The sequence below is a fragment of the Neoarius graeffei genome, chromosome 14 (genome assembly GCF_027579695.1).
Source record: "Neoarius graeffei isolate fNeoGra1 chromosome 14, fNeoGra1.pri, whole genome shotgun sequence".
NCBI lineage: Eukaryota > Metazoa > Chordata > Actinopteri > Siluriformes > Ariidae > Neoarius > Neoarius graeffei.
In genome coordinates, this window is record NC_083582.1 from 31,615,915 (window position 1) to 31,640,969 (window position 25,055).

At 40.8% G+C, this 25,055-nt stretch overlaps 1 protein-coding gene across 1 annotated transcript in view; it reads left to right on the plus strand.

Annotated features, from left to right (window-relative positions):
• The window catches only part of scn4aa (sodium channel, voltage-gated, type IV, alpha, a), an 80,111-nt gene that overhangs the window by 30,297 nt on the left and 24,759 nt on the right, over positions 1 to 25,055 (plus strand). The window contains 1 exon segment of the mRNA XM_060939525.1: positions 23,955 to 24,347. Within this exon segment, the coding sequence (XP_060795508.1) occupies positions 23,955 to 24,347 (393 nt within the window).

Sequence of the window (25,055 nt, forward strand, 5' to 3'; positions counted from 1 at the left end):
TCATTCTCCATCTCCTCATTGTGACAGAAGTGCTATTGTTAATAACCAATAATTAATAACATGATGTTTAGATTATGCAATAAATGAACCTAGTTCAGTGACCCGTTAGAAATGAAAATTGTGTTTCAAGGATAGATAGCACTTAACAGTATGACTCTTTCCTCACAAGAAAGTCTGCAAATTTAATTGGTTAAATTCAGAACAAAGCAAAATAAATTATTTTTAAGTTCCTGTGCTATTTCTCATTCAGCTGAACTGTTGGGTATTTTTTTTTTTCACGAGGCAAATGTTATTTACATGAGATCTGACCCCTCCTGCTTATAGTGGAGCAGAGCTCCATACTTAACAGAATATGGTAATGCATCAACCTGACTTTTGATGGCTTTCGCAACCGTACAACATCCATACATACATTGTACCACCACAGGGAACCTTATCGTAAGTGCAAGGCAATGTATGCCATAAATACTTGACCACCAGACAATGCAATTTATATCTTTATTTACATAATATAGATGGGTTTTTAATCCAGTGCTTATTTTTAATTTTCTTCTTTTTTTTAATTATGTGGGATTATTTACTAACACATTTTACAGAAAATATTCATGACAGTTTCATATAAAACTAGTTAAAACAGTTTTATTAGTCCACCAGCTTGTTAGTGTCAGTCCTGCGCGCTGTGGTGCGTGCACCAAAAGGCACACCTCGGGCTGCGTGTGCACCAAGTGAGCTCCAGCATGCACGCAGTGAACAAGGGGCACCTGTTCTCAATTAATGAACTAAGTGTTGGGCTATTTAAGGACTGCACTGATGCAAGGACCATGCAAAGTATTACGCTACGTTCAGTGCACATTACCGAGCCTTGTTTCCCGTGTTTGTGGTTTCCCTAGTTTCTTGACTTCTGTTCCTGGTTCTAGTTCTCATTCTCGTTTTGCTGCCCAACATCCTGTTTGCACCTCGATCGGCCCTTTGCCTGTTTCCTCATTTATGACCTTGCCTGCTGAATTGGACTGTTTGCTTTTGTGTGTATTTCATGCACTCTATGTATAGATCGCACTGTATGATAATAAACACTTCTGCACATACATCCGCCTTTCTCGCGCAGCTGACAGAATACTTTGCCCAAAATGGATGTAGTGGAAGTGTTTCAATACGTGATCCCATGCTGCTTCCGGGTTTCCCTGCCCCTGCCACTCACCTCATATTTTCGTCTGAAGACTGACTGGAGTCCCCCGGCAGTCTACTATGGGATATATCACCCTATGGGATTCAACCTGCAGTGTGATCTCTTCTACAAGAACCTCCAAGAGCCCAAGCCACCCAAACCCATCTGAGTAAGCTTTGTACTGACATTTATTGCTGGACGAGCATGCAGATGGGTGGACTATCTGATTTAGGTTGAACACCTGTGCCTTCATAACCCTCAGACTTTCTTTGCCATGCTAAAGTTTATTTTCAAATCCTTAGTAAGGGAGGAACCCATGAAAATTTTTGGGGAGGGGCAATCATGCCAGAGGCCAACCCAGCTGAGGAGGCCGGCACTCCAGAGCTCCCTCCTGTGGTCGACCCAGTCGAGGAGGCTGTTGCTCTAGAGCGCCTCCTAAAGGCAACCACTCCAGTGGCCGACTCAGATGAGGAGGCCATTGCTCCAAGGCTCTCCCTAGTGGCTGAAGTACAGACAGCAGAGGAGGCTGTCTCTTTTGAGCTGGTTTCTCAGCCAGAGCCAGCTCCTGTTCCCATGCCAGCTCCTGTTCCCATTCCTGAGCCAGAGGCGAAGCCAGCGCTTGCTCCCAAGCCAGAGGCGGAGCCAGAGTCAGCACCAGCGCCTGATCCTGAACCAGAGGCGGAGCCAGAGTCAGCACCAGCGTCTGCTCCAGAGGCGGGGCCAGAGCCAGCATCTGCTCCCGTGCCAGAGGCAGAGCCAGCGTCTGCTCCCGTGCCAGGGCCTGCTCCAGCATCAGAGCCTGCATCTAGTCCCAAGCCCTCTACAGAGCCTGAGCCCAGTCCAGAGCCCTCTACAGAGCCCGAGCCCAGTCCAGAGCTGTCTCCAGAGCCCGAGCCCAAATCCAGTCCAGAGTCACCTTCAGAGCTCGAGTCCAGTCCAGAGTCACCTTCAGAGCTCGAGTCCAGTCCAGAGTCATCTTCAGAGCCCAAGTCCAGGTCCAGAGTCCACGTCAAGTCTTGCGATCAAGGCTACTCCTAGCCAAGAACCCAAGTCATGTCCAGAGCCTGAGCCCAAACCCCCACCAGGGCCCCGTATGATGGATTTTCGCTCCTGGAGGGAGCTCTTTGGGAGAGGGTTCTGTCAGTCCTGCGTGCTGTGGCACGTGCATCAAAAAGCGCACCTCGGGCTGCGTACATGCCAAGTGAGCTCCAGCACGCACGCCGTGAACAAGGCGCACCTGTTCTCAATTAATGAACTAAGTGTTGGGCTATTTAAGGACTGTGCTGATGCAAGGACCATGCGAAGTACTATGTTCAGTGCGCATTACCGAGCCTTGTTTCCCATGTTTGTGGTTCTCCTGGTTTCTTGACTCCTGTTCCTGGTTCTAATTCTCGTTCTTGTTTTGCCTCCGACATCAAGTTTGCGCCTCAATCAACCCTTTGCCTGTTTCCTCGTTTATGACCTTGCCTGCTGAATTGGACTGTTTGTTTTTGTGTGTATTTCATGCACTCTATGTATAGATCGCACTGTATGATAATAAACACTTCTGCACATACATCCGCCTCTCTCACACAGCTGACAGTTAGATAATGGACAGTTTCTGTCATGGAAGGATGATAGATGGATGTAAGTGCAGGAAGAGTTTTATTGAAAACATGCTAGAAAACAGGTCCAAAACAGAGACAGAGTTGAAAAACAGGCAGTGGTCAAGTGAGGCACAGACAGGATATCAGAGGTAATACAATACTCACAGTCCAAAAACACAAACAGTGTCAAAACCAGAAAAGCGAAACAAAATTCAGGCTTGGTAATGTCAGATGCAGGGTAGAGAGCATATACTTCGCAAAGTTTGTGTTATAGAGAGTCTTGATATGTAAGCGCTGTGACTGCACTCTAATTAGGAACAGGTGCATGGTAATTAGTCCTATTGGTGCTGGGGATGTGTTGTAGTCTGTGGACGTGAAAGATGTAACCAGACAACTGTTTGACATATCAAGTTTGATATTCAATCGTAACTCTAGAGTAATGATGTGAAGTGAAAGTGCTGGTTCACTGCTGTCCACCAGACACCCAACAGAGTCACACCATAATAAATGTCGTGCTGTTGTTTCTGGCACATTTTGTAGTGCCAAAGAAATTAATAAGAATATATTCATAACTGCGATGCACATCTCATTATTGGTATCACTGTCACAAGACAATGCAGCAATTTATTGAAGCAAAATACACGACACTACACAATTCAATGGTTCATATGCTATAATATTATTATTCTATTCAGGTTGATTTTGTGTCCATGCAAATATTTTGCTCATACAATCATCAGGTGCTCCACTTTTAGGGAGTGCCTAAATATTGCAAGTAACCTAATATCTTTTTCACACTTGTACTTTTTTCCGGTACTGTTGGTGATGTGTGAATGCTGCTTTCAAGTCAGGGGGCAGTTCAGAGATCTGATCCCTGGTCTTCTTGAAAACAGTGGTCTGGGGTTCACTTCAACTGAACCTGGAGGCGGTTCACAACACGTGTGGAACCAATGTGATTGATTCATCTTGTCATAGTACTTCCTGTTTCTGCTTTCATGAAGCTGGGGAAAGGGTTATTCTGGTTATTGATATATAAAACCAGACTTTCATAGCACTGGGGCACTGTAATTAGCTCACCTTTTGGCACCAGCACTTGAGCTGAGAGTGCAGCAAAAAAAAAAAAAGGCCCATCTCATGTCAGCCTGCATATGAGATCAGCGCTTTGTTCATAGGTATTCATAGATGATGACATGACATGCATCTAAAAAGCACTTTTGGCAGCTTGAGTGTTGCCACCACAGGAAGATAATAACCATTTTGCAAACCTGAGTGCGCAAAAATGACGTATGGAATTTCACAGTGGAGCCAGGGCTTGGAAGGAATTCTTCTACTTGAAAGCAAACCTGCTATTATGAGCCCCACCCCCAAATAAGCCCAGAATCAGTCCTGAGTGTGCACACTAGGACCAAGTGTGAAACCTGCCAAAAAGTTTCTTGTGTTGTTTAAAAACATAACCCCCTTAACCATATTTATATTGTTTATTTGTTTAAATGTAGGTTTTGTGCCAATTGTGAGTTCATTGGAAAATACTGTGGGTGGGTGTAATCAGAACTGTGGGAGCTGGAGGGTGTGGTTAGTGAATTTAAAAAATATATATATATGCATAGCTGTAGATTAAATTAGATTTAAAAACATATGTTATAAGTTGTGCATTATATTACATTCAGACATGTTCCTGAAGAATATATTCTGATTTCACTGTCATCAGCATTGTGAACATGTTTCATACGAGGTTTCTAGAGTTCTGGAAACAGATCAAGGAAACCTGCCAATGCTTTGTAGTGTGCAGAAAAATGTGCAGCGTACAGTGCCTTGCAAAAGTATTCATACCCCTTGAACTTTTTCACATTTTTCCACCTTACAACCACAAACTTAAAAGTTTTTTATTGAGATTTTATGTGATAGACCAACACAGAGTAGCACATAATTGTGAAGTGAAATGAAAATGATAAATGATCTTCAAAATTTTAAACAAATAAAAATCTGAAAATGTGGTGTGCATTAGTATTCAGCCCCCTGTCCTCTGATACCTCTAAATACAATCCAGTGTAATCAATTGCCTTCAGAAGTCATCTAATTAGTTAATAGAGTCCTACTGTGTGTAATTTACTCTCAGCATAAATACACTTGTTCTGTGAAGGCCTCAGTGGTTTGTTAGAGAACACTGAAGAACAAACAGCATCATGAAGACCAAAGAACTCACCAGACAGGTCAGGGATAAAGTTCTGGAGAAGTTTAAAGCAGGGTTAGGTTATAAAAAAATATCCCAAGCTCTGAACATCTCAAGAAGCACTGTTCAGTCCATCATTCAAAAATGGAAAAAGTATGGCACAACTGCAAACCTACCAAGACATGGCCGTCCACCTAAACTGACAGAGCGAGCAAGGAGAGCACTGGTCAGAGAAGCAGCCAAGAGGCCCATGATCACTCTGGAGGAGCTGCAGAAATCCACAGCTCAGGTGGGAGAATCTGTGCACAGGACAACTATAAGTCGTACACTCCACAAATCTGGCCTTTTTGGAAGAGTGGCAAGAAGAAAGACATTGTTGAAAGACAGGCATAAGAAGCCATGTAGGGGACACAGCAAATATGTGGGAGAAGGTGCTTTGGTCAGATGAGACCAAAGTTGAACTTTTTGGCCTAAATGCAAAGCGCTATGTGTGGCGGAAAACTAACACTGCTCATCACCCTGCACACACCATCCCCACTGTGAAACATGGTGGTGGCAGCATCATGCTATAGGGATGCTTTTCTTCAGCAGGGACAGGGAAGCTGGTCAGAGTTGATGGGAAGATGGATGGAGCTAAATACAGGGCAATCCTGGAAGAAAACCTGTTGGAGGCTGCAAAAGACTTGAGACTGGGAAGGAGATTCACCTTCCAGCAAGACAATGACCCTAAACATACAGCCAGAGCTACAATGGAATGGTTTAGATCAAAGAATATTCATGTGTTAGAATGGCCCAGTCAAAGTCCAGACCTAAATCCCATTGAGCATCTGTGGCAAGACTTGAAAATTGCTGTTCACAGACGCTCTCCATCCAATCTGGCTGAGCTTGAGCTATTTTGCAAAGAAGAATGGGCAAAAATTTCAGTGTCTAGATGTGCAAAGCTGGTAGAGACATACCACAAAAGATTTGCAGCTGTAATTGCAGCAAAAGGTGGCTCTACAATGTATTGACGCAGGGGGGCTGAATACTAATGCATATCACATTTTTCAGATTTTTATTTGCTTAATTTTGAAGACCATTTATTATTTTCATTTCACTTCACAATTATGTGCTACTCTGTGTTGGTCTATCACTTAAAATCTCAATAAAAAACTTTTAAGTTCGTGGTTGTAAGGTGGAAAAATGTGAAAAAGTTCAAGGGGTATGAATACTTTTGCAAGGCACTGTAAGTGTAGAAGTTCATACAGATTATACATACAGCAGCTGGGCATACTGCTGAGGGGAAAGAGGAAATGAAATGACGTATCTTAGTGAGCTAACAAAAGCATCACCACTCAGCATGAGCAAAAACAAGGTTTTGTGTCATGTTGACACAGACTACACACACACACATAGCACACTGGTACTCAGCACTATTTCTCTACTCATGCTTCTATTTAAGTTTTATGATTTGAGCCAGCAAACAGTGGTTCTGACCTTGGCTATGTGCTAAGACCCAGCTCAAGTGAGCATTCTGGCACTCAGGGAGCAAACACAGACAGCTGAGAAGCACAGCAGCAGAGTCTGAAGATCTTCACATGCTCCTGCTTCTTATTCCACTCAGTGCAAAACACAGCAGTATCCTCAAATTGACAAGCAACAGAGCAAGCAGATTCAGCCCACATACTGACACAGGGTACAGTGTGTATTGGATTGGTTATTGAAATGGTATCTTTAGTGTACACCTCATCTTCTCTCTACAATATTGATCAAAGAGGATGGATTAATAACGTGTAAGAAGAAATGTCGATGGCTTTGTTTGATGTTTATTTTTGATATGCTTTATGAGTTTCACTAGTAGGCATTAGTAGATATTTGTTTTGTTGTCCATTGATGTGCTTTTTTGCTTTATGTTCCTCTTATATTGTTTACGGTATGTATGTTTCTATAAATACGCTGCAAGCTGGCCTAGTGGTTAGCATGTCCACCTCATGACCAGGAGACTGCGAGTTCTACTCATGGTCGTGTCATACCAAAGACCATCATAAAAATGGTGCCACCTGGTGAGGCACACTGCAATACAGATGTAAGTAGGGAGTCAGACTCTTGCAGTTACCAGAGGACTGGCCCCCCACTGTAACCCTAGCTATGTAATAGGCATGGGGTAGTGAAATGGAGTTTGGTGCTGCCCAAAATGCCTGGATGAGAGACTGCCTGGGAAGACCAGGTCCTGGCATAGGAGGGACTTTTATTTACAACCCCGATTCCAAAAAAGTTGGGACAAAGTACACATTGTAAATAAAAACGGAATGCAATAATTTACAAATCTCAAAAACTGATATTGTATTCACAATAGAACATAGACAACATATGAAAGATCGAAAAAGAGACATTTTGAAATTTCATGCCAAATATTGGCTCATTTGAAATTTCATGACAGCAACACATCTCAAAAAAGTTGGGACAGGGGCAATAAGAGGCTGGAAAAGTTAAAGGTACAAAAATGGAACAGCTGGAGGACCAAATTGCAACTCATTAGGTCAATTGGCAATAGGTCATTAACATGACTGGGTATAAAAAGAGCATCTTGGAGTGGCAGCGGCTCTCAGAAGTAAAGATGGGAAGAGGATCACCAATCCCCCTAATTCTGTGCTGACAAATAGTGGAGCAATATCAGAAAGGAGTTTGACAGTGTAAAATTGCAAAGAGTTTGAACATATCATCATCTACAGTGCATAATATCATCAAAAGATTCAGAGAATCTGGAAGAATCTCTGTGCGTAAGGGTCAAGGCTGGAAAACCATACTGGGTGCCTGTGATCTTCGAGCCCTTAGACGGCACTGCATCACATACAGGCATGCTTCTGTATTGGAAATCACAAAATGGACTCAGGAATATTTCCAGAGAATATTATCTGTGAACACAATTCACCGTGCCATCCGCCGTTGCCAGCTAAAACTCTATAGTTCAAAGAAGAAGCCGTATCTAAACATGATCCAGAAGCGCAGACGTCTTCTCTGGGCCAAGGCTCATTTAAAATGGACTGTGGCAAAGTGGAAAACTGTTCTGTGGTCAGACGAATCAAAATTTGAAGTTCTTTATGGAAATCAGGGACGCTGTGTCATTCGGACTAAAGAGGAGAAGGACGACGCAAGTTGTTATCAGCGCTCAGTTCAGAAGCCTGCATCTCTGATGGTATGGGGTTGCATTAGTGCGTGTGGCATGGACAGCTTACACATCTGGAAAGACACCATCAATGCTGAAAGGTATATCCAGGTTCTAAAGCAACATATGCTCCCATCCAGACGACGTCTCTTTCAGGGAAGACCTTGCATTTTCCAACATGACAATGCCAAACTACATACTGCATCAATTACAGCATCATGGCTGTGTAGAAGAAGGGTCCGGGTACTGAACTGGCCAGCCTGCAGTCCAGATCTTTCACCCATAGAAAACATTTGGCGCGTCATAAAACGGAAGATACGACAAAAAAGACCTAAGACAGTTGAGCAACTAGAATCCTACATTAGACAAGAATGGGTTAACATTCCTATCCCTAAACTTGAGCAACTTGTCTCCTCAGTCCCCAGACGTTTACAGACTGTTGTAAAGAGAAAAGGGGATGTCTCACAGTGGTAAACATGGCCTTGTCCCAACTTTTTTGAGATGTGTTGTTGTCATGAAATTTAAAATCACCTAATTTTTCTCTTTAAATGATACATTTTCTCAGTTTAAACATTTGATATGTCATCTGTGTTCTATTCTGAATAAAATATGGAATTTTGAAACTTCCACATCATTGCATTCCATTTTTATTTAAAATTTGTACTTTGTCCCAACTTTTTTGGAATCGGGGTTGTATATATGTATATATCAGGGCTCGAAACTTGCGGTGGTCCGGTCGCCCGAGGCGACTTAATTTGTCATTTGGCGAGTAATTCCTGTCACTAGCCAGCCCGGCTGTCTAGTTGAAAATAAAAAAGATATACACTACCGTTCAGAAGTTTGGGGTCACTTTGAAATGTCCTTATTTTTGAAAGAAAAGCACTGTTCTTTTCAATGAAGATCACTTTAAACTAATCAGAAATCCACTCTATACATTGCTAATGTGGTAAATGACTATTCTAGCTGCAAATGTCTGGTTTTTGGTGCAATATCTCCATAGGTGTATAGAGGCCCATTTCCAGCAACTCTCACTCCAGTGTTCTAATGGTACAATGTGTTTGCTCATTGCCTCAGAAGGCTAATGGATGATTAGAAAACCCTTGTACAATCATGTTAGCACAGCTGAAAACAGTTGAGCTCTTTAGAGAAGCTATAAAACTGACCTTCCTTTGAGCAGATTGAGTTTCTGGAGCATCACATTTGTGGGGTCGATTAAATGCTCAAAATGGCCAGAAAAATGTCTTGACTATATTTTCTATTCATTTTACAACTTATGGTGGGAAATATAAGTGTGACGTTTCATGGAAAACACAAAATTGCCTGGGTGACCCCAAACTTTTGAACGGTAGTGTGTGAAGTGAAGATTCAGACACATCGTCAACTAAAGCCGCCACATATTAAGCGCGTGCCGTGTCTGTGTTAATCGATGTGTTTATCGGCAGGACGGTCAGGCTGTCGGTTTTTTCACTACTGCGCATGCTTATAAGTCTCCCGGAAGTTCCGGGAGTCTCCTGCATATTGATAGCGGCTCCCTGATGCCCGCAAATTGGAGAATATCTCCCGGAATCTAGAGCAAGCGAGCAAGAGCGTGCACGCGAAACATTAATGTCTGCATTGCGCATATGAGGGAGTGCGGGAGGGAGACTGCGCATGTGCCTGTTCATGAAGCGCATGCAAGACAAAGAGCATCCTGATTGGTTTACAGACATCCCGACCTGCAGACCGGGGAAAAAAGTCCAATATATTATTATTTGTTGATATTATATTATGGTGCTCTGTGTTGTTTTCATTTATGTATTTAACAACAGTATCAAAATACTCCAGTTCTTGAAATAAATGCACATTAGTCATGAACAATGGTAACTACTCTCTTTTGTGTTATTTTTGACAGAAGTAAAATCAGGGCTGAAAGTAAGCCAGTCCTGGCCGGTCCGGCGTACCACTAAAAGATTTGGCCGTACCGGAAAGAAAAATATACTGTCTGAAAAAAATGCACTTTTATGGAATCAATTTTGTGCCAAAATGTTCATACAATACTTTTGAAATATCAAACAAAAACGACAAATCAAAATTCAAAACAAAAAAGTCAATTTTTTTTAGACTGGCAAACAAATTATTCGTGTAATCGTGCAAAATATCAGTCTATTACTCTTCAGAAACCTTTTATTTTTGTTCCGCGTCTTTCTCAGTTTTGTTTGACGTAATTTATCTTGGTTGCGATTCCAGCTCTCTCGTTTGCGCTCCCTGACTTTTTGCTTGCAGTTTTAGCACAAACTTCACGTGTGGGCGGGCTGTCCAGGAATGCATTCCCATTGGCTAACTTGTGTTTGACTGACAGCTCTGCTCAGCGAGTCCCCGGAAGCTGTTGCGGCCATTTCCTTTTTTTTTTTTAAATATATTTAATTTAAACCATTTCATTTACAATATACAGTACATCAGACAATATTATCAAACATATGAACAGAACAAACAAACATGAAATGCGGATATACAACGCCAGGGGTTACTGTAAACAAAACACACAAACTATAAATGGTGCAAACGTGTAAAAAAAAATAAAAAATATATATGTATACACACACATATGTATAAATTACAAAAATACATGAAATTTGGAGCACATACTTAATGTTTTAATGGCTTTCTTATTGGGAGAGGTTGATATTGTTTTTATGTAGAATTCAATTTCTTTTTTGAATGTACAAAAAGAGGGTCTGATTTTCAACACCTTACATTTATGGATATAAAATTTGGCCAGCAATATAATGAGATTAGCAAGAAAAAATTCACTGTCCAATTCTCTCTGATAATCTATAAATCCAAACAATACATTGTGCAAACATAGTACAAAGGTCTCATGAATATGGTCCAAAATAAAACGACAAATGCCTTGCCATAGATTCCGAGTGTGTTCACAAGTCCAGAATAAGTGGAAGACAGTCTCTGGGTGCACGTTACAGAAAGTACAGGATACATCAATGTCTTTAATGAACCTCACTAAGAATGTTTTGACAGGATAGCAACGATGAATGATTTTAAAATAAATTTCTTTAACTTTGTTAACCAGTAGGTATCTATTAGGAAGGGTCCATATTTTTCCCCAACATAGGTTCTGAACATGTGTATTCCAGGTGGTAATTACATATGGGACAGAGACACAATCAGCTAAAAATAAGGAGCAAATTTTTTTGTTGTTTTTACGAGATGCTGGCAGAAAACATAATTTCCCTATGGGTGTGTCCATTGGATCAGGCAAAGGAGCCACAGTGGAAGGTGGAGTGGTGTAACCCTTGAAGAGCATAATTACACCAGATGGAATGGCGTCAAAGACGACCGCAAAATCTTTAGGGGTCACAGGGATCTTATAATGAGAAAGGAATTCTTGGTAATTAAATAAATTCCCTTCCTTATTGAAAAGCTGATTGATCTGTACAATGCCATTCCTAAACCAACTGTCAAAAAATAGAGATCTCCTTTTGTAACAAACATCCCTGTTGTTCCATATGAAATATCTATTAGGAGAAAAAGTGTGCTTATAAATAAGAGACCAGGCCAAAAGTGTTTGCTTATGAAAGTTTGAGAGAGAGACAGGTATACGATCAATATTATAATTACAAAGTAGAAGAAACTTCAGACCACCCAAATTAGAGAATATATGACTTGAGATGATGTTCCAAACAGAGGTAGGTTCTTTTAAATAATGCTTAATCCAATTAACCTTGAATGTGTTGTTTAGTGTACTAAAATCAAGAAAATTTAGGCCACCACTACTATAATTATTCATTAAGACAGACTTTTTAATATAATGAGTTTTATTCTTCCAAACAAAATTATAAAGCAACTGATCGATCTCCTTGATAACTTTTTTATGAACATCTAAGGAAATGGCAGCATAGGTAAGCCTGGATATACCTTCCGCCTTAGAGAGTAGTGTTCTACCTTTTAGTGAAAGATCTCTTTGAAGCCACTGATTAAGTTTTTTTTTGGTTCTTTCTAAAATTGGGATAAAGTTCAAGTCACACCTGTCTTTTTGGTTTTTTGTAACAATTATTCCTAGGTATGTGATTCTTTCTTTAATTGGAATATTGCAGATAGCAGGTAACTCACATTTCTTGACTGCCATTAGTTCGCATTTATTTACATTCAAATGAAGACCCGAAGCTTTAGAAAACATTTGAATTATATCGAGAGCAAGAGAAACTTGAGAGGAGTCTTGTAAAAAGAGGGTCGTGTCGTCAGCTAGTTGGCTTATAATAACTTCCCTATCTGTGACCGATATACCTTTCAGATTACTCGCTTTGATATGATTAGCTAATAGTTGAGTGGAAAGCAGAAATAAATAAGGACTGATAGGACATCCCTGGCGGTGTAGTGGTTAGCGCTGTCGCCTCACAGCAAGAAGGTCCTGGGTTCGAGCCCCGTGGCCGGCGAGGGCCTTTCTGTGCGGAGTTTGCATGTTCTCCCCGTGTCCGCGTGGGTTTCCTCCGGGTGCTCTGGTTTCCCCCACAGTCCAAAGACATGCAGGTTAGGTTAACTGGTGACTCTAAATTGACCGTAGGTGTGAATGTGAGTGTGAATGGTTGTCTGTGTCTATGTGTCAGCCCTGTGATGACCTGGCGACTTGTCCAGGGTGTACCCCGCCTTTCGCCCGTAGTCAGCTGGGATAGGCTCCAGCTTGCCTGCGACCCTGTAGAAGGATAAAGCGGCTAGAGATAATGAGATGAGATGAGGACATCCCTGACGTATCCCACGTTTTAACTCAAATCTAGGAGATGTACCATTTTTTAGTTTAATTGAGCTACTCCCATTGGCGTACAATGTTTTAATTGTTCTGCAAAAAAAAATCACCAAAACCAAATTTGTCAAGTGCTTTAAAAATGAATTTGTGTTCAACTGAATCAAAAGCTTTGTAAAAATCCAAAAAGAGGATGAAACTTTCATTATTAATTAACTCTGGGTAATCTAATATGTCAAGTACAAGTCGAATATTATTGGAAATATGCCTGTTTCTCATAAATCCAGATTGTGTCTCATCTATAATATCATCCAAAACATTTTTTAAGCGCTTAGCAAAAATAATAGCTAAAACTTTGTAGTCATTGTTGAGGAGACTGATTGGACGCCAATTATCAATAAGTAAAATATCTTTCTTAGGTTTAGGGATGAGGGTTATGAGGCCCTGTGTTAGAGTGGGAGGGAGAGCACCTTTGGCAATACTTTCGCAAAACACTTGTAACAAAAATGGAGCTAATTCCTTGGAGAAGGATTTGTAAAACTCAGGCTACGTTTACACTAGACCGTATCTGTCTCGTTTTCTTCGCGGATGCACTGTCCGTTTACATTAACCCCCCTGAAAAAGCGGGGAAACGGGAATCCGCCAGCGTCCACGTATTCAATCTAGATCGTATCAGCTCCGGTGCTGTGTAAACATTGAGAATACGCGAATACGCTGTGCTGAGCTCTAGCTGGCGTCTCATTGGACAACGTCACTGTGACATCCACCTTCCTGATTCGCTGGCGTTGGTCATGTGACGCGACTGCTGAAAAACGGCGCAGACTTCCGCCTTGTATCACCTTTCATTAAAGAGTATAAAAGTATGAAAATACTGCAAATACTGATGCAAATACTGCCCATTGTGTAGTTATGATTGTCTTTAGGCTTGCCATCCTTCCACTTGCAAGTAATAAGTGATATGCGCTGGGATCTCACACACAGCGGCTCAGTCCCGAATCGTGGCTTGTTCACTTCACTCGCGCGCTCTGTGAGCTGCGCAGGGCCGGAGTGCACACCCTCCAGAGGGCACTCGCTGTTCAGGGCGGAGTGATTTGGAGCGCAGGATGCCTGCGGAGCCGAGCGTATCCGCGTATTGGTGTTGCTGTGTGCACGGCTAACGGTTTTAGTGTAAACGCGAATCATTTTAAGAACATTAATCTGATGATCCGCTGATTCGACGTAATGTAAACGTAGCCTCAGACGTGAGACCATCCACTCCAGGAGATTTGTTGTTCTTTAAACTGCTAATTGAGTCTATTACTTCCTTTAAAGTGATTGGACAATTACAGAACTCTTGGTCCGCAGTACTGATCGGAGTAATACCAGTTAAAGAATCCAGAAATGAGACAGTACTGTCTTCACAATATTGGGAGCCGTATAAATTTTTATAAAAGTTGGAGCAGAAGTTTGCAATCTGGTTTGCATCATCACATATTACATTGTCTATTCTTAGTTGATGAATGGTATTATTTTTGGACTGGGACTTTTCTAACCTGAAGAAATACGCCGAGTTCTGTTCACCTTCCTCCATCCATTGCCTTCTGGACCTTACAAAAGCCCCTTCAGCTTTAGACTGGTAGATCTTGTCTAGTTTGTTTTGATATTCAAATAGTGTTTCTTTTTCTTCAGAGGACAACTTATCAGGGCATCTGGAGGATAAGGTAGTTATCTTGGAAATCACCTTTTCTTCCTCATGTCGTTTGTCTTTAGCGAGATTACTGCAATATTTCCTAAAAAATTTCCCAACTTCAAACTTCAGAAGTTCCCATTTACTCCCATATACTCTTTCAGCTTGGGCTTCATTCCAATAGATTCGTATTAGTTCCTTAACCCTGAGTTTTACTGCTTCATGACACAAAATAGAGCTATTAAGTTTCCAGTATGAGCTTTGGTGAAATTTAGTGGAAGAGGGAAGTAAAGAAATGTTAATTTGGATAGCCTTGTGATCAGTCAACGGGGTTGAGAGAATGTTAATATTTAAAGAGTCTTTAAGATTGCTTGAAACTAACCAAAAATCTATTCTAGATTGTCTACTCCTTGTTTTATTGCACCAGGTAAAAATTCTGTCATGAGGGTGCTTTTCTCTCCAAGCATCTAATAAATCAAACCTTTGCATTAGTGATTTTAAGTTTGCACTGCTACTAGTTTGGTATCTTGGTGGCCACCTATCAATAGTGTCATCCAGAGTAATATTAAAGTCTCCCCCTATAATTAGATGAGCATTAGGAAATCTGGCCAGCCAATAACAAATTTTCTTTTCCACGATAGTAAGCAAAGTGTTGTTATCAGATACTAAGTTATATCCATAAATGTTAATTAAAATAAAGTTGGAGTTGTGAGTGTCCACAACCTGACATACATAGTGACCATTCTTATCACAGTCAGTATGTAATATACCCCCTGTAAAATTATTTTTAAGAGTGCAAACTCCAGCAGAACATTGTGTAGCATGTGAGAAAAAGGCCTCATTCCCCCACTGAGATTTCCAAAAGTGCACATCATCATTAACAGTATGAGTCTCCTGAAAAAAAACAGAAATCAGTTTTGCATTGTTTTCCAAATAAAAATAAAGCTTTTCGTTTCAAGTTATCCCTTAAACCCCTGGCGTTGAGAGAAACTACAGATAACGACAAACTTGTGTTATAAAGACGAACTTAAACGCGCTAACCGCACAGCTCTTACCCTGAGAACTATGAAGGAATGATACGAGAGCAGCATCATATTATGGTAAAAGGAAATGTAAATACAGCTTAAGTTTAGCCATCAAACTTTTGCAAAATACCCAGCACAAATGTCAAGGGCAACATAAGGTACAAGTGTGGTGGATTGTAGTTGCCATACTCCTTAAATCAACCTGGAAGAGATATCTCCTGTCTCTCAATGAAGGCACGGCCACCTACAAAGTAGGCGATTTTCCCAGCCTTGCGTGCTTCACTCACAAGCGCCCAGAACTTCATCCTCGATTCCCTATCGGCTTTGCAGAGATCTTCCGCGAAGTGCAGACCGTTCTCTTTGAGGTAGGATGAATTCTTTGCTGCAGCCCACACGGCTTCTCTGTGTACACGGGAGGAGAACTGTATGATGATGCCTCTGGTGGCGTTCGGTTTCTTCACCCCGACGCGGTGCACTGTGTCGATAACATCTGGGAGTCGTTCAGCATCTGATGGCAGCAGCGCCTGGCAAATGTGGATCACCTCTTTCCGTACACCTTTGTCTTCCACCCTCTCGGCCACGCCGTGTAGTTTTAAATTCCAGCGCCTCGAATATCTCTCCATCTCAGTGATGCACAATTCCAGCATGTTAACATGCTTCTTTTCTTCTTCAAGAGAGAGCTCGAGTTGGGAAACTTTCCCCTTCACCTCACTCATTTGCCTGCAGACAGTCTCCATTTCTCCCCTCAGACCTGTGATTTGAGCAGTGTTATTTTGGACCAAAGTCTTCAGCTCATCTGATCTGGCGTTGATCAACGTTGACAGAGTAGACACAATATCAGTGTTGGCCATTTCAGTTTTACCTCTCTTTACAGGAGGTTTCTCTGGGGTGACAGGCAGAGAAGGAAAGTCCTCTTCACTTATTATGGAAAATTTCGGGGTGTCATCACGGGCAGAATAATCGTGGCAGTTATCAATTAGTGCATTGGAAGCACCTGCGACCGACAGCTCCTCCATTTTCTTCGCGGTACTTTTTCTCTTCCCACTGGAGTTCGACATAACTCGATAAAGTCGCCTTACAAGTTAAATAAGATACCAAAATAACGAAGATAACTCAGTGCTGTGTCACAAAGAAAAGTTGCACGCCGTGCAAAAGCAGTCTTTACATATTAAAGTTCAACTTGATAGCTGCACTCGAAAACACGACTGTTTACAGCGCCATCTTGGCCCCTTCCCGTCGTTGCGGCCATTTCCTACTCGGATTCTGGTGGACTGTTTGACGAGTGACCGATCCATTGACGGTAAACAAGGATCGAGTGGACTTATGTACTACTGCAACACATACAACACATTTGTCCCGCACTTACACTTTGTTGAATTAATTCAATATCATAGTCGCCACTGAAGTCCACTCGATCCTTGTGTACCGTCAATGGATCGGTCACTTCCGGGGGAATGGCTGAGCATAGCTGTCAGTCAAACACAAGTTAGCCAATGGGAATGCATTCCTGGACAGCCCACCCACATGTGAAGTTTGTGCCAAAACTGCAAGCAAAAAGTCAGGGAGCGCAAACGAGAAAGCTGGAATCGCAACCAAAATAAATTACGTCAAACAAAACTGAGAAAGACGCGGAACAAAAATAAAAGGTTTCTGAAGAGTAATAGACTGATATTTTGCACGATTACACGAATAATTTGTTTGCCAGTCTAAAAAAATTTACTTTTTAAATTTTTTTTTAAAATTTTGATTTATCATTTTTGTTTGATATTTCAAAAGTATTGTATGAACATTTTGGCACAAAATTGATTCCATACACTTTCAGCATAACAACACACCTGCTAACATCAATTTACCAAAAGCAACACATTTTCCTCAATATACATTGCATATAAGGTGGCACGGTGGTGTAGTGGTTAGTACTGTCGCCTCACAGCAAGAAGGTCCGGGTTCGAGCCCTGTGGCCGGCGAGGGCCTTTCTGTGTGGAGTTTGCATGTTCTCCCCGTGTCCGCGTGGGTTTCCTCCGGGTGCTCCGGTTTCCCCCACAGTCCAAAGACATGCAGGTTAGGTTAACTGGTGACTCGACCGTAGGTGTGAATGGTTGTCTGTGTCTGTGTGCCAGCCCTGTGATGACCTGGCGACTTGTCCAGGGTGTACCCCGCCTTTCGCCCATAGTCAGCTGGGATAGGCTCCAGCTTGCCTGCGACCCTGTAGAACAGGATAAAGCAGCTAGAGATAATGAGATGAGATGAGACATTGCATATAACTCATTCTGACCTGTCTCTGAATTATGTCTGAAGTGAATTCCTTCCGTGTTTCACTTGACAGACAGCGTGCAAGATAGTGCGCGGAGCCCACTGCTTAACCATCCTGCGCCAACGTGCGCAGCTGGTATCCAAAGTGTTTTAGTAGACAGAATGTCCAAAATGAAAGTTAGTTTTCAACTGTTCAGCTAAAAAAAAAGTTATTAAAACGATTGTGTTGTTGAAATGATGTGTTTGCAATTTATTTATAATCAAAAACTGATACAGGTGGATGAAAGAGTGATAGTCTGATAAAAAAGTACAATACTAGTACTACTGAGTGATAAGAAGTCCTAGTGAATGCTTGATAAGTAGACAATAATAAATAATTAGGTGTATTATTTGGCGCTCGCTGCGCACATGCACTATGACTCAAAATAATAGTAACGGCAAGAAATAAAAGTTACTTTCACCCCGGAGTAAAATTCATCTCATCTCATCGCATTTCATTATCTGTAGCCGCTTTATCCTGTTCTACAGGGTCGCAGGCAAGCTGGAGCCTATCCCAGCTGACTACAGGCGAAAGGTGGGGTACACCCTGGACAAGTCGCCAGGTCATCACAGGGCAGTAAAATTCATACATGAACAAATTTTGGCGAGTTGATTTTCTGCTTGGCTAGTTACTTTGGAAGGTAACTAGTCTGGCTGGCTGGTGAAAAAATATACGAATTTCAAGCCCTGTATATACTAGTGCATCTCAAAAAATTAGAATACCATGAAAAAGTTCCTTTTTTTCATAATTTAATTCACAAAGGTAAACTTTCATATATTCTATATTCATTACATGTAAAGTGAAATATTTAAAGCCTTTTTTGTTTTAATTTTGATGATTATGGCTTATAGCTCACGAAAATCAGAAATCCAGTATCTCAAATTATTAGAATATTCCCCAAGATCAATCAAAAAAAAGGATTTACAAAACAGAAATGTCCAACTTCTGAAAAGTATATTCATTTATACACTCAATACTTGGTTGGGGCTCCTTTACCATGAATTACTGTATCAATGCGGTGTGGCATGGAGGTGATCATTCTGTGGCACTGCTGAGGTGTTATTGAAGCCCAGGTTGCTTTGATAGTGGCCTTCAGCGTATCTGTATTTTTGGGTCGGGTGTTTCTCATCTTCCTCTTGACAATACCCCATAGATTCTCTGTGGGGTTCAGGTCAGGCAAGTTGGCTGGCCAATCAAACACAGTAATATCATGGTCAGCAAACCATTTGGTAGTAGTTTTGGCACTGTGGGTAGGTGCTAAGTCCTGCTGGAAAAGGAAATCAGCATCTCCAAAAAGCTCGTCAGCAGATGGAAGCATGAAGTGCTCTAAAATCTCCTGGTAGATGGCTGTGTTGACTTTGGACTTGATAAAATACAGTGGACCAACACCAGCAGATGACATGGCACCCCAAATCATCACAGACTGTGGAAACTTCACACTGGGCTTCAAACACCTTGGATTCTGTGCCTCTCCACTCTTCCTCCAGACTCTAGAACCGTGATTTCCAAATTAAATGCAAAATGTACTTTCATCTGAAAAGAGGACTTTGGACCACTGAGCAACAGTCCATTTCTTTCTCTCCTTAGCCCAGATAAGACACTTCTGACATTGTCTCTGGCTCACGAGTAGCTTGATATTAGGAATGCGAAAGTTGTATCCCCTTTCTTGAAGATGTCTGTTCGTGATGGGTCTTGATACACTGACACCAGCCTCAGTCCACTCCTTGTGAAGCTCTCCCAAGTTCTTGAATCAACTTTTCTTGACAATCCTCTCAAGACTGTGGCCATCCCTGTTGCTTGTGCACCTTTTCCAGCCACCCTTTTCAGCAATGACCTTTTGTGGCTTACCCTCCTTGTGGAGGGCATCAGTGATCATCTTCTGGACAACAGTCAAGTCAGCAGTCTTCTCCATGATTGTGGCTGTGTGTACTGAACTAGACCGAGAGATACACTGTATTCATACTGTTTTACTCAAACTCGAAATGAAATATTCTAATATTTTGAGATGGGGTTTTTTATGTTTTTGTACTGTATGCCATACTGATTAAAATTAAAATAAAAAAATGCTTGAAACATTTTAGTTTATGTGTAATTGGTCTATAATATATAATATTTTCACTTTCTTAAATAACTGATGGAAAATATTGAACTTTTTCACAATATTCTAATTTTTTGAGATGCACTAGTGTATATATATCAGGCTTGTAGTACTCGAGTCTGACTCGTGCTCTAATTTTAAGGACTTGTGACTTGACTCGGACTCATGCATTAACTGCATTAGGACTAGGATTTTTTCTTTATTTGTTATAATATGCCATAATAATTTGGCATAAGATATTTATAGACCTGGCGACTTGTCCAGGGTGTACCCTGCCTTTTGCCCGTAGTCAGCTGGGATAGGCTCCAGCTTGCCTGCGACCCTGTAGAACAAGATAAAGCGGCTAGAGATGATGAGATGAGATGAGATATTTATAGACCTGGCGACTTGTCCAGGGTGTACCCTGCCTTTTGCCCGTAGTCAGCTGCGATAGGCTCCAGCTTGCCTGTGACCCTGTAGAACAAGATAAAGCAGCTAGAGATGATGAGATGAGATGAGACTTGAACACTGGGGACTCGAGACTGGACTCGAGGTTTAGTGACTCGACTACAACACTGATTTATATATATATATATATATATATATATATATATATATATATATATATATATATATATATACACAGTACTGTGCAAAAGTCTTAGGCACATGTAAAGAAATGCTGTAGACCAGGGACTCTCAACCTTTTCTGCTTTAAGGCCCACCTAATCATATTTGTAATGAGTCAGGGCCCATTAAAAAGATCCCCAATTATCTTGTCTCATCTATTCTATTAGAATCTAATAACCTATTGTAACATGTATTAATGGGATGTAACATCACTCCTTGTTAAAGATGGGAGCCCAGGAATTAAATAAATGCACTAAAAACAAACTGTTTTTAATTGTAGGTATTGTATTTAAAACTGTATGGATGTACCAGAAGCCAGTATAAGCCATGCATGCAGGGAATTCTCAGTCAAAAGGGATTAATGATCCAAAAGTGTGTCAGTAACAGCTTTGAAAACACAAGCTCGGAACAGCCTCCAAACATGGCTGCTCCAGACTACAACACCCAAGAGTCACAGCACCCTCTGTCACCTGATTACTAATTGCACCTGTTCCTCAGCAATCACCTCACCTACTTAAGCCCAGCTCTCACACACTCACATCGCAAAGTATCATTTAGTGGTTCCGTGCCTAACTTTACCAAGCTGTTTACTTTCTGCCTGACTTTCCTGTTTAGACTGTTATCTACGTTCAGTCCTCGACCTCACTCTATCGTTTTCTCTGCGTTGTCCTGTTTGCCGATCAAACAGCCCCTGCCCATTACTCTGACTACAATTCCTTCTCTTTGTTTTGGCTCAGTCTGCAGTTTGCTTCTCCCCACTCTCCCCTGCGCCTGCATCTGTAAGTGCCTGCACCCTGACAGGATACTTTGCTACCAATGGATGCAGCAGAGGAGGCAAAGCAGACCACACTCAATGCTCAGGGGCATTTATTAGGTGAACATCAGCAGATGCTCAGCGACCTCAACACTAGGATGGTGCAACTCGCTGCTGTTATGTTGCAGGCCCTCCTAAAGTGCCCCGCATCTTCCGCCAGTGCCGCTCCACTCATTCCGCTACTGGAGAAGTTCTCGGGTGAAGCATCAAACTGTTAGGGATTTCTTCTCCATTGTTCCCTATAGTTCTCACTCACTGGAATCTCCAACAAACAAAAGATTGCTAAATTTCTCATGTTACTCACGGGCATGGCTCTACAGTGGGCTAGAGTGGTATGCAGTGGTGAACACACCATATCCTTCAACCGTTTCTTGGATCTGTTTAAGCAAGTGTTTGATCACAAACCCGAAGAAAAAGAGGTCAAACAGAGTCTCTTGTCCATCAAGCAGGGAAATGGAAGAGTCGCAGAGTACACCCTGGACTTCTGTACATTGGCTGCAGGTAGTGGTTGGAATGAGCCTGCACTAAAAGCCACTTTTCACCAAGGGTTATGTCCAGAGGTGATGAGTGAATTGGACATCTGTCCTTCAACTCACTCATCGATTTGGCCAGTCGTCTGGACCACCTCATCACAAATAGACCCTCTCTGCAACCTACTACTACTCTGGCTCCTGCCACTAGCACACCCATTCCTATGGAGGTTTCTCATGTACGCGCGTTTGAGAAATCATGTGAGATGTCGATAATAGTGATCACTTTCACCGGTGTCCACCATTATCGACACCCTGTAGAATTAAGTGACATTTACAACTCTTATGTATCGATCTTTGTGTAACATTGTTGAAGTAGATGAAGTACTTTTAAAAAAAATAAAAGTGCTGTGATTTATAATAATCTTTTTCTGATTCATAACAGAATGGAATGTTTCAAGAGTATTTGGAATCTGATTGCAATAAATAGAATTAGACCAGAATTAAATTCCTAGCATATAAAAAAAATTACATGCTTGAAATATTCAGATTTTTTTATTCCATTCAGAAAATATTTTTTGCAGTTTGTTGTAAATATCTACCACATATTACAATATCAGTAGACATTTTATATTTTTAGATGTAAAAATAAAGTTTTGGTTCGAGGAATGACATGCGACCTTTGACCTGGATTTTCATGTGGTTACAATATCAATTACCTGTTGACATTTACTGGTAAACTACAAAACTAGAAATGAATACAAACAAAAATGAATGATTAACAAAATGTGATCTATGAAAATACTTACAAAGTGGAACAAAAATATTTTCTGACACAGGTTAAACATTATCAGTTCATTTGTTTACAAACATTAGAATTACTTCCTCATTTACTTAAGCGCCGACATCCATATATTTATATAAAAGATATTTTGTACGAAATATAAGTCTATGTAAAGCAAGTTTTAAATAAAAACTATGTTTTGTTAACTTAATACTACATACCAATTATTTTTTTAAATAATCATCTGGATGTTGATAATTGTGGAACGGTGTCGATAATTGTGGAACGGTGTCATGTGATCTGATCTGATCTTAGCGTAAGTAATCGGGAATCAACTCTTTTTGACCATAACTTTTAGCTCACATGTATATCACCATGCATCACCACTAAAATGCCTCATTTTCATCGATAACCCATTGCAAAGCATTACGAGCTGTAGTGTGACCGTAGCTTAATGAGGCGGCTGTGACATCGGATGCAACCCAGCAATTGTACCCTACTACGAGTAAAAAATTAACTTCAACTTGAAAAAAAATTGCGGCCCACTCTACGGCGCTTTTGGGCTGCGGCCCAGTGGTTGAGAAACACTGCTGTAGACCATAAATGCTTAAAAATTATGAAATGAATTGTTTTAATGTTAAAAAATATATAAACAGTATTATGCCATTATAAATGAAACAAAGTCAATATTTGGTGTGAGATGACCCTTTGCTTTAAAAAAAAATAGTAGTCTCAGGTACAGTGAGTGCAGTTTTATGCGGAAATGAGCTGTAAGTTTTACTGAGCATCTTACAGAACCAGCCACAGTTCTTCTGGACACTTTGACTGTCACACTTGCTTCTTCATTTTGCAGCAAAACCCAGCAGCCTTCATTGTTTTCTTTTTTAATCTGAAAAGTGGGCTCTTATGTAAGATGCTGCTCAGATACATTTTTTTCTGTACCATTTAATTTTGTGCTGGAAAATGAACATTTGTAACTCTAAAATGTGCTAACTTGATAATGTAGAAGTCATTAAATAGAAATCTATAACAAAGCTTGTATGTAAAAAATAGGGTGCCTAAGACTTGAACAGTATATAAAGCAAGGAAATAAAAATCCAGATGTGGACTAACTTGGTTTTGAAACTAAAGATAGCTAAAGAGGTCCTGCAGACAGCATAATGTTTACTGACTCCACGTTATAGTAGACACACACACACACACACACACACACACACACACACACACACACAAAATCTGCTTTCATCATTGATACCTGTCCAGTTTATGAAACATTAAAAAGCTTATATCATAATCAGAAGGCATTCAAATATATTTTTATATGATATACAGTATACCTACTCAAGATTAAGCTTAACCTCTCTAAAATATTTTCTCTTTGTCAAATCTTTTAGGTGCTGAACTTGTTCCTTGCCTTGCTGCTCAGCTCATTCAGCGGGGACAATCTCTCAGCAAGTGATGAAGATGGTGAGATGAACAATCTCCAGATTGCCATTGGACGCATCACCAGGGGCATTAACTGGGTCAAATCCTTCATCCTCGGCACTGTACAGCAGATCATGCGCAGGAAGCTTCCTGAGGGTGATACAGGAGAAACAGAACGTGATGATACAGACAAAAAGGAAAGCGTTTCATTAAACCACCTTGTTGAAGGGAAGATGGCAGACGGGTTGAACAACTGTCTTGAGGCTCTGACCTTGAACGTACCAATTGCCAAAGCTGAGTCTGATGTTGAAGATGAGGAGTCAGAGAATTCATCAGATGTAGAGGATGCAAACAAAAAGAAGGTTTCATTTATTTTACTTCATTTGTTTCTCAAATTCCATCAAAACTAAAAACAATATTGTAATCAGTCACATTTTTTTTGTTCCAAAATGGTTATGTTTTACATCTGTTTAAAGAACAAAAAAGTATACAATTTGTTCCAAACATTAAAAAAAGCAATAATTAAGTACTATTGCACAAGAAAAAAAGTAGCGTTATACTGAACATTACCTATGGCTTAATGACAGCCATGCTGATATTCAATACAACAGCATGATCATGAGTGTGATATTGCTCTTTTACAACAATTCTATTAATGAGAAATTGAAGGTGCCATAGAATGCATTTATTCAGTATTTTAAATTGTGCTCTGATATTTAAATAGAATGTGACTTAGATTGGGGAAAAAATGCCCAGATGCCATTATCCATACCCATTTATAACCTTACGATTTGGCTCTAGAATGGAATAAGCTGTATGCACTTTTTTGGTGGGGACATTAATATGCTGATGATCTCTGCTCTGATTGGTTGGTTTGCAGCACCATTGCTCACACAGGTACTGTGATGGACAGGGTTGCCAGATATAAATCAAGTCATGATTTAAATCTCACTCACCATAAAGCTTTCAAAACTTTCAATGTAGTCTGACCTTTTGTCAATTTACAACAGACTCACAGTGAGGGAGGAAATTTCTGCAGTCCAGTTGTTATTATTAGAAATTGGCAAAAA